At 39.0% G+C, this 10,098-nt stretch overlaps 2 protein-coding genes across 2 annotated transcripts in view; one reads left to right on the top strand and one right to left on the bottom strand.

The window, feature by feature from the left end:
* The window catches only part of srcin1b (SRC kinase signaling inhibitor 1b), a 141,811-nt gene extending 139,178 nt beyond the window's left edge, over window positions 1-2,633 (top strand). The window contains exon 21 of the mRNA XM_086304439.1: window positions 135-2,633. Within this exon, the coding sequence (XP_086160565.1) occupies window positions 135-140 (6 nt within the window). The 3' untranslated portion in view covers window positions 141-2,633. The remainder of the gene's footprint in view (window positions 1-134) is intronic.
* A 2,932-nt stretch (window positions 2,634-5,565) lies between these two features.
* On the bottom strand, window positions 5,566-8,294 carry LOC147323825 (uncharacterized). The gene is made up of 4 exons (XM_086304836.1): window positions 8,158-8,294; window positions 7,105-7,253; window positions 6,240-6,404; window positions 5,566-6,162 (listed from the first exon to the last, which is right to left on the bottom strand). The coding sequence occupies exons 2-4, from the start codon at window positions 7,159-7,161 to the stop codon at window positions 6,073-6,075; spliced, it is 312 nt and encodes a 103-aa protein (XP_086160962.1). The 5' UTR covers window positions 7,162-7,253; window positions 8,158-8,294; the 3' UTR covers window positions 5,566-6,072.
* Window positions 8,295-10,098: the final 1,804 nt, after the last annotated feature.

Here is a 10,098-nt window from a genome sequence, read left to right on the forward strand (position 1 = left end):
ATTTGTCTGTTTGTAAAATTTGATTTTTGTCTTTTTTTCTTTTTTCCCTTCCCTTTCACCGCTTCTCGTTTCCATTCTAATTTTTTCTTCCTTTGCTCCCGAATCTTCCCTCTCTGCTTGCTTTTTTGGGGCAGTGCTGAGCTTTTGTCACCGCTACAGCAGAAACGCCGCTCATTGATCTGGGCGATCATCATCACCACATCACCATCAGTTTCGCTGACGTTTTCCCCTCGCTGCTTTTTCGCACATCATTTTGGTCCGTGAGCCAGTCTCCTTTCTTCCTCCTCTCTCTCCTTGCTTTGCCTTTTTTCATTCTCTGTCTGCTTCTCAGGTCTCTCAGGCCTCAGCTGGACTAATAACGTGAGGAGTGAGTACTCGGATCGTTCTGGTTTTGGACTCCTAAATCCTAGCTCAGACCTTGAAGGTGTGACATTTTGTCATTAGCGTAATTTGTCTGACTCTCTCGGCTGCTGTAGAGGTCGTTTTCACATTAAGGAGCCAAATTAAAAGGGTAAAATTTATTCTGCACATTTGGAGGTTTTTCCATCGGCTCCAGACCTGCTTTGTGAAGCAGTGCGAGGATTTCACCTCTAACATGTATGTCGCAAATCCATCTTTTACCATAACTAACAGCTAAACACAATACCTGTGTCCCAGCTTCGCACCGGCTCAGCTACTTTAAAAAATAACTTTTACGCTCAGTAAAAAAATGCTGCTTTGGGGGATTTTTGAACAAGAATATACAAACAAAGCTTAAAAAGACAGGGCAAAAAAAACTAAAATTTGTGACTATGCCGAAATGCATATGATAAGCAGTAACACAGCAACAGAACCATAAAAATGTCAGAGCTTTCAGTGAGGGAGGATAGATTTGGGTGCCTAGCCGGAGCTTGGAACGTCCACGATGAGTGACCAACAGTTAGCTACAAAGTGATGCATAACAAACAAACTTTTACTACTTTTTTAAACTTTTACTATTTAACTAGTCATGCATACTGCGAGTTTTATCCTCTCTAACCACGCCCCCTTTTCTAAGTCACACGCCCAGTGACTTTAGCCACTCCCACTCATTCACTCCCATTTGTAAAATAAACAATGCGAAATATTTGCAACTCCAGTCAAAAATAAAATGATGAAAATGATGATCATTACTAAAATAAACTCTCCTCTTCGCAGGTGTGTGAAAGTGTGAAACTGGGACACAGCGAATCGTGTTACCCTTACCTTTTGTCTGCAACACGTGTGTTGTCAGAGTTTAACCCGTTCCCAAATCGGTGTGTTATAAAAGTTTTAATGAATGTGACAAGTTGAGTTTGGATTAAAGCGCAGAAATGCAGCGAGCTGAGACGAAAGGTTTCATGTAAACCGAATCTAAAGTGACAAGATAAATAATCCTGCGCGCACCCGGTGCTCGACGCGGTGCGTGACATCTTGCTGGAGGGAAATCTGACACTGACTGTGTATTTATACCACCGGCACACAGTAAATTACAAGCAGACATTTTATTATATAGTTAATACATTTATGGAATGTATTAGTAGTGTCAGAAATAGCATTAAAAGCTAGCACGCAGTTAAAGTATAACCTAAACCACTTCAGATATATTGTATGTATATTAACAATCATTTAGTTTAAATTTGGGAGAGAACATGTAAAAAAGAAAAAAGTGTCATCTATGTTTTATATAATCAAGCTTTTTTTGTATTTTTATACTTGAAGAGGATTCATACGCACGTTTAACACATTTATTCTGTAAATTTTTATTTTTCTGCGTTAAAGATTTCTTTATTTTTTCTGCTAACCATGAAACAAACCATTAACACATTGTATCGTAGAGACCAGGAGAGGCGCCAGATGCTCGCGGCGGGCAGGAACATGTATAGAAAGCACATGAAACAATCACCTCTCTGATAGGATGGCCTCATTTTGTAGCTGTTTTCCTCTACTATAACCAATAGTGTGCATACACTACACAGATGATACAATTCAAACTGTTTATCGATGGTTTCTTGATGAATGTGTGATTGTTCAAACCATTTGTGGGTGTTCAAATCATGTATATAAACCCAGATAATATATAACAAAATGGATTTTATGTGAAACTTTTATAGAAGGAATTAAAAAAAGAGGAAAAAACTCTCCAAAATGGCATGCATACTGTATACATTCCTGGAAATCTGCACGCTGGGTCAACAGAGGTCTCATTTTCTTGTCAAAAATTCTGTGTATACTTGTGAGTGTATGATAGAGTAAAACAAAAATTGTACAGTTACTTAGATTTTTGTATTATGTTCCAAATGGCAAAGTAAAGCCCCCAGAGAAAAAATAAGAAAAGAAAAAACACGACTATTATACCTTCAGAAATGAGCGATATTGTATATCAACTAAATGATGAGTGGTGCTTGCTGTGTGGGGTAAGTGTTGTTTGTGAATCGTGAAGAAGAATGATAAACTACTACAAAGTCAGTATAACTAAAGACCAACTAAACAGTGCAAAAACACTGCGCAACTTTGTGTGTGGAAGCTAAAAGTTGCTGCTTCGTGTGAGAAAAACCAACCGAATGAAAAAGGTTGCTGCTTTTGTACATCCTGTTGTGTTTTTGTGACAATAAAGGTGACCCTCTTATAAACGACGAGTGTCGGCGCCTCATTTATTTGACTCGGGCAGCTCATCCTTAATAATGAATGATAAATGTATTACCGTGTAACGATGAGAGGAACCGCTTTAATCTTGTTGATTCTGGAGCCTTCCCTCTGGACAAATAAAGGTCTCAGATTAGTTTAAACACTAACCAAATATGCGCTCGGTTAAACCTGAGCTGCGGTGTGATGAGGTCGGATCAACTTTCATTTAGATTAGATGAAAGTTTAATGAATTATGAAGGGAAGCCGAGCGTAATGAAGAAGATTAACAAAGAGAAGGTGTAAGCCTCTAAACATGCTGGTATTTATGTGGCTAGAGTCATCTGAAGGTGCTTTACTAGTTCATACATAGTACAAAAGAATTTGGAAAACCATGAAAAGTTTATTTATTTCACAATTCAATTAAAAAGGCAAACTTTCACATTTACTCATATATTGTGTAAATCCCCCTTTTTTGCTTTACTTTGAATGATGGTGGTTTATAGGTTAGGAAAAATCTGAAATCCAGGCATCAAGTTATTAGAATCCATCAAAAAAGGATATGTAATTGTAGAATGTTTAGCTGATTTTAGAGTTTAGAAATGTGTTAACATAGAATGTAGAACTATTGTAGAGACACTGCCCTCAATATAATAAAGGCCTCACTGTGTCGTGAACTTAGGAGTAGATTGTAGGAGACCCCTCCCCCACTTGAACTGTGAGAGTAAAACAGAGAGGAGTTAATGCTGAGTGGAATTTCCCCAGAGGATGTTTGGGTGGGGGTCTCAACATTTGTAACTGGATAACTGTCGTCTGGAAGAGAGATGGGTTTTATGACCTAGGGAGTCACCTACACCCACAGTGTTTTAACTGTCACGCACACACATCCACACGCACACTCACTCATGTGCACTCATACATACACACAGGTATGCATACACAGTCACACACGAGCACTCACATAGACACGCGGGAATGCGCACATGTAGGCATTCGTGCTCGTGCACATAGACACAGACAGAGTTTGCAGCACACCGTGGGGGGTTTTATGATGGGGACGCCTCTATAAAGCTGGCTGTAACTAACAAAGGGGTGAAGATTTGGAGAGGGACACCGGCCTCGTCTTCCCTTCTAGAAGTGCATGCTTAAATGAAGATGAATAAAGGTTTTGTGAAATGACTACTGAGTCCCGGTGCCGTCTCTGGAAGTTTCGACGAATAAAAGAACCGGGGTAAAACTGATTTCTCAAACGTCCAACTTATGAAGAGCATGTCTGTATTTTAAGGTTGGCTGTTTCTAATCTTCCAGGTCCAGTCTGACAACAGTCAGCAAACCGTTTTCTAGTTATTCGACAATATATGGAGGCGCTAAGTCCTGCCAGACAAGTTATCAGCAAACGGAACCACAAAGTGCTCTAAAATATCTTCCTAGACACGGTGTTGACTTTGGACTTGATAAAACACAGTGGACCAACCCACACCAGCAGATGACAGATGGCCCAAAGTCTCACAGATTGTGGAACATTTACACTGGACTTCACGCACCTTGGATTCAGTCTGTCTCCAGTCTTCCTCCAGACTTTAGAACTAAATAAAATGAAAACTTTACCTTGATCTGAAGAAGACTGTTATGCTATTATTCAGAGGTGGTTTGATATCAGTAAGGGGACAGTGAGGTGGCCCCTGATGCTCTAACACAAGCCTCAGTCTGCTGCTTGTGAAGCTCTGCTGAGATCTTGACTCAACTTTTCCTTAGAGTCCTACTTTCCCCTTTGGTAATCCCCAACTTTCCATTAATAAGCTTCAGTACTGTCTTAAAGCACTGTGTGGCAGGCAAGATACGGACTCAAAATGCACGACTCAGGAGACAGAATGTGAAAAAAAGGCAGTTCTAATGCTGAAGACTTTCCAAAATACAAAAATAGGGCAGGGCTGGAGCCAGGAATATAAAACTAGGAGTCTAGGGAACGCGACAGAACAGAGGAGCACACGGCGTTGAGTAAGGATGTGACAAAGGACAAGAGGAGATTCAGAGAATAAATACACACCGGATAAAGAGGGGAGTGGAAACAGCAGACAGCACAGCTGGAACAAATCAGAGATAACAAGACAGGGAAGTCAAACTAGATAGAAATCACAAGAGACCATCAAAATAAAACTGGAAATAACCAAGACAGAGACTCAAACATCTGAGACTGACAGAGACATAATACAGACATGGAGACTAAACGAACAGAATAGGATCACAAAAGGGAAATACCGAACCATATTTAGCTTAGAGCAAACAAGGCACTACAGACACACAACCCAACTCGAACATAACCCTGGAAGATATAATAAATCAAGGGAAACAGGAACATTAACACTGATGTAACAAAACGAGAGAAACAAATGTCTTCAAAACAAACGGTATCACAAATCCACGGAGAAATTCAAGACCCAGGGGCCAAGACAAATACAGCAAGCCTTTTCAGCAGCGCCCTTCTGTGGCTTATTCACATCATCTGAACAACTGTCAAGTCTGCAGACTTCCCCACACTCAGAAAAATAAAGGTGCCAACTGGAACCAAAAGTGGTTCTTTAGACTGATGCCATAGAAGAACCTTTTTTGGTGCCACAAAGAACCTTTCAAACAATGGTTCTTTGAAGAACCATTTCTTTCAGTGGTTCATTGAAGAACCTTTAAAGGTGCCCCAAAGAACCATCAAGAAATGGTTCTTTGGGGCACCTTTAATGGTTTTTCAAAGAACCTTTTTAAAAATGGTTCTTTAAAGAACCATTTTTAAAAAGGTCCTTCAAATGGTTCTTTAAAAGAACCATTTTAAAGAACCTTTTTTGAGTGGTTCTTTAAAAAACCATTTTAAATCTTTCAAAATAAAATGCATCATAAATTGAATTTGAGTAGGGTAAAATAAATACGAGCACAGCATAGACATATATTAATGGTTTATTGTCATTTTGTAGTTACCAAAAGACAAAAAGGCATTTTAGCCCTCAGCACAACATCAATACTAATACATGTCACATATTAGTGTTTTAAACAGTAATAATTAAATATATTTGCTATACTATAAATAAATAGATATAAATACTATAGCTACAGATAACACAACAAATAATACATGTATTGTTTAATTAATAAAACATCAGAAAGTGATAAAACACATTAGAAATAGCAATAGCTTCATAACAGACCAATAAATCAACACATTTTCATCAGCAGATGTTTGCATGTTTAGTAAAAATATTTCAACAAGTTTATGATTAAAATGATCAATGAACTTTAGCATTACACCATGTAATGTACGTTTCATGTTGTACTCATGGTCCTTTGTTAGTCCAGTTTAGGACAATGTCTCTGACGTATGTTTCATATCAAACATATGTCATATCAAAACAAGCCCACACCTGCAGTTGTTTCAGTTTTTCACTGGTGTTTCCTGTCAGCTGGTCAACCTCTCAGGCGGACATCCATATCAGCCAACCAAACGACAAGCTCCTCCCTTTGTGCTTCAAATCCCTCCCACTCTGAGACAAGGAGCTGAAAGAGAGAGAAAAGAGTCAATTATAAAGAAGAGAGAAAAGTGAAACCCTCCTCAGAAGGTCTGACTCGCATACCTGCAGTTGACCTGTGATGGACTCCAGTTTGGCGTTCACGTCATCCCTCGCCGATGCCAGCAGCCGAGTCTGCAGGGTGCCCTGGAAGAGCTCAGTTAATGTTCGACTCCTCCTGGTCAGGCTCTCCAGCTGGATGAGCCGAGGTCTCCCCTCTCGCCGCTGCCTCTGAACACAGAAACACAAATTGCATCTGAAGCAGGAGGTGCAGATTTTTTGCTATTCTTTTCTAAATCCAGGCTAGATCACGTGGAGGTATTTGGAAAACTTTTTTGGCCAGTGGACGACTGTTGTCTTGCAGAAAGTCAAATCAAACATATGCGATACACAATCAATTCACAAGAACACATTATAAAAAATAAGTCCAGTTCTTGCCTGATTTCAAATGAATTCTGCATCAAAACAGGGTGACAGAAGTAAAACGAGTGCACAAAGCCTCACTTTGTACAAGCCTGCTATTACAGTTCTCCTCTATGCAGACGACTTTCCTGTTTTCAAGGCACAACTTGGATCTGCTGTACGAATCTTATGGATACACACTAAATGAAACAATAGTGTGCATGACTCCAGATTCTGATCCCTCATCCTAATATGGTCCCAACATAGCAACAGCAATAAAGCAGATGCTGAGGCTAAAAAAATACAAAGTCCATAAACCAATGGCTGACGTGGGTTTTATCATAAGGGTGATAAATATACAGATTTCAGTCTGTCTTAGAGATTTGATGTTCATTTACCTGCAGATGCACTATACGTGCCTGCTCTATGGTTTTTCACAACATTTTGCACATCACTATTTAATACAGGAAGTACGTGAACTAAAACAAGTCATCTTTCTTTGTGAGAGGACCATATTAATGAAACAAACCTCAATGACATCATAGGGATCCCTAAAGATGCTCCTGCTGCTTCTCTTCCTCCTCATCCTAAGCTTCCTTCTCCTTGTCCTCGCCTTCCATCCAATTGTAATTCAACCTAATTGTGTTTCTCCCCCTCCTCTTCCTCATTTTGTTGGAGCTGTGAACACAATTAATGTGAATCTGGATTAATTTGTGCAAACAAGAAAAATCTACAGCTTTTTGGTCAGAGGTGCTCTTGTGATTTAAGCCGGGTAGAGTAGATTTATGTGTTGATGCTACCTGCTTCAGCTCTGGCTGCTGAGTGATATTTACACCCTGGCTGGATTACAAACTTTAACCATGTGCTGAACTTTGGCCCAGCGTTGATACCTCTTGTTAGTATAACGACCTCTTCTTAGCTTGTATGTATGATGGTGGATAAATGAAATATACAAAAAAATTAACTATATTACAAAAGAACATCTATCTTGGAAACATCAAATGACCGGAGCATAACTTGTCAACTAGTCCGAAACTAAGTTATGCAGGAACAGTCAAAGACACACCTTCTCATGTCACATTTCTATATAATTAGATTAGACAATAAAGAGTTATCTAATCTAATTATTCATTCAAAACACTTATGCATAGCTGCATTTTATACAGCTCATACAGAATTCAAAGTACAGGTTCATGTGAGTATTTAATGTACGGCTCAGATCTACAGAATTTCAGAGTTTCTAGAGCAGACACAGAGCTCACGTCACAACAGGCTTCAGGCGCCATTTTAGTGACTTTAACAATATATTAAATTTTAATTTCGGTCTAGCTGACATTAGGTTATGTACGCAGCACGCAATTGAACCACATATTTTAGAAGCCAAAGGTTCAAATTAGCTGGGAGCAGCTTCACTTAATTATAACAGTGGTTTTGTTAGGAAAACCGTTGGATACTAAATTGCGCTGACCTCAACGGCTAACGTATCTAGCTAATCGTTACTGTTAGCACAACATCAACAGCAAGCTACAATGACGAGTAACAAAAACAAAACAGTAATAAGGTTTTAATGAAAATGTTTTACCTTTTCTAACAGTCCCAGAATCCACAGCTTCAAAGTCCAGCAGGTACTGAAGACTGTTATCCGTTTCGCTGTCACCGTCCGTGAGTTTTTTTCCCGAAAGGTCAAGGCCCGCCGCTCACACACTCTGTCTGCGCATGCGCATCCCAACGACTGACCCCCTCCGTCCGCTCCCGGGAGGTTATAGTATGACGTGTTCTGACGTCACTCTCTCTCTCCCTGTCATTTATTTGGCTCGAAACACATATCAACAAATTGCTCAGTGATGAACAACTACTCAGATCATTTACCTAAGCAGTGCGCTTTGTCAAAACGAAGTGTGTGTCCATTACACTGACATTCTGTTCTGCAATTGTTATTTACTTGTATTTTATAATTTGACTTTACATACTGCTGGGTGGTTTGTAAAGTTTACAATAACTAGTATTATCATTATAGTATATTTTCAAAAATATATAATAATCTCAAAAGTAATGCCTTGGAGTAGAAAATAGTAATGCTTTATTAAAATTTAAAACTAAAGTACAGTACTTGAATGTGTGTATTGTGTCTACTGTTTGCAAATATTTCTAACTTTTATTTGAATATTCAGTTTCCTACCATCTTCTCTTAAAGGGTAATTGCCAGGTATCCCGCCCTCCCCCTTTGCACACACATGCACACAAAGAAAACACACAGTATAATTCACAGCCTCATTATAGTGAATAAATATTTATGCCATTTACACCATCAAACTTAGATTGCTAAGGATGAAGAACCTTTTGTTCTTTAAAGAACCATTTGTAATAGCTGAAGAACCATCCACAAAATAAAAAGGTTCTTTGACGTATGATGGTTCTTTAAAGAACCATGAAGACATCTGAAGAACCATTTAAGAACCATAATTTTTCTGAGTGCATGATGAAAAAAGTTCTTTTTTGTATTTTATTATCTACTATCAACGTTGCCTTTGCCCTACATATTACACCACGTATAAAGACTGAAATTACAGTCACACCTACTCTGGTAAGAAAATCAACTGAAAACAAACAAACATTCAAAATGAAACAGAAAAATGCAAAACTTGTCAACAATTTGCACAGTTACAGTGTTGTCCAGGTCCTTTTTGCTGCCAGAACAGCCCGGACCTGTCGAGTCATGGACTCCATCAGACCCCTGAAGGTGTGCTGCGGTATCTGCACCAACATGTTAGCAACAGATCCCGTAAGTTGAAAGGTGGGGCCTCCATGTTGGACTTGTTTATCTAGTTCTGTCTCTACCTCACTTGTGGACTCAGCTTCTATTTTTACTGATCCCCCTTTTGATTTACCGCCATTTAGTTCCTGCAACTACTAATGGTTAACACAAAGAGTCCTTTTTCAGGGTCACAGTGAAAATAAAAAAGGAAACACAGCTGTATAAAGTGTTGGCTAAATCATAGACTGCTTTAACTTGGTAGTTTTCTCATCTGGATTTGAAAGGCCAACGTTTCATATCGTTTACACATCTGGATCCTTTCATACGCATTTGTTTGTTCAGGCTTTTACTGTGAAGTTTCTGTTAGAGAAGAAAAAACTGAAAAAGATGGCCAAAGATCAGAAATAACAAGATGAGTTTATATGCAAATTATATAAAGTTTTTTTTCTCCAGAGGCCACACTGAACTTTCACACCTTGCATTGATGACGCAGTCATGTATAATTATATCTTCACATATTTAGTTTTAGTTTTTTGCATGCTGTGACTTAGAGTCCGCCTTTATCTTAACTTTGGCACTGTTTCCTTCAGCATACCGAACAGGCTACATTTCAAAGTCAAGCTCTTGTCAGGCGTTCCCAATCATCTGCAATTTATTCATATAGAACAGGAACATAGCTTCATACCAGCAGCCCTTCCCTCTTACTCAGATCCTTGACTTCCTGATTCCTGCTCTGAACTAACCCCAGCCTAATATTCTCTTTTACCC

This window comes from Aulonocara sp. 'chitande type north' Nkhata Bay, linkage group LG8, assembly GCF_057382095.1.
Source record: "Aulonocara sp. 'chitande type north' Nkhata Bay isolate Kocher_YH1m ecotype deep benthic linkage group LG8, A_spYH_male_GT1.1, whole genome shotgun sequence".
Lineage (NCBI taxonomy): Eukaryota > Metazoa > Chordata > Actinopteri > Cichliformes > Cichlidae > Aulonocara > Aulonocara sp. 'chitande type north' Nkhata Bay.

Bases quoted from the DNA above. Each gene is read 5' to 3' on its own strand.
- LOC147323825 (XM_086304836.1), bottom strand. From the start codon at position 7,161: ATGAGGAGGAAGAGAAGCAGCAGGAGCATCTTTAGGGATCCCTATGAT. The intron at 6,405-7,104 runs GTTTGTTTCATT...TTCTGTGTTCAG, and splicing joins ATCCCTATGATGTCATTGAG to AGGCAGCGGCGAGAGGGGAG. The intron at 6,163-6,239 runs GTATGCGAGTCA...TCTCTCTTTCAG, and splicing joins CCATCACAGGTCAACTGCAG to CTCCTTGTCTCAGAGTGGGA.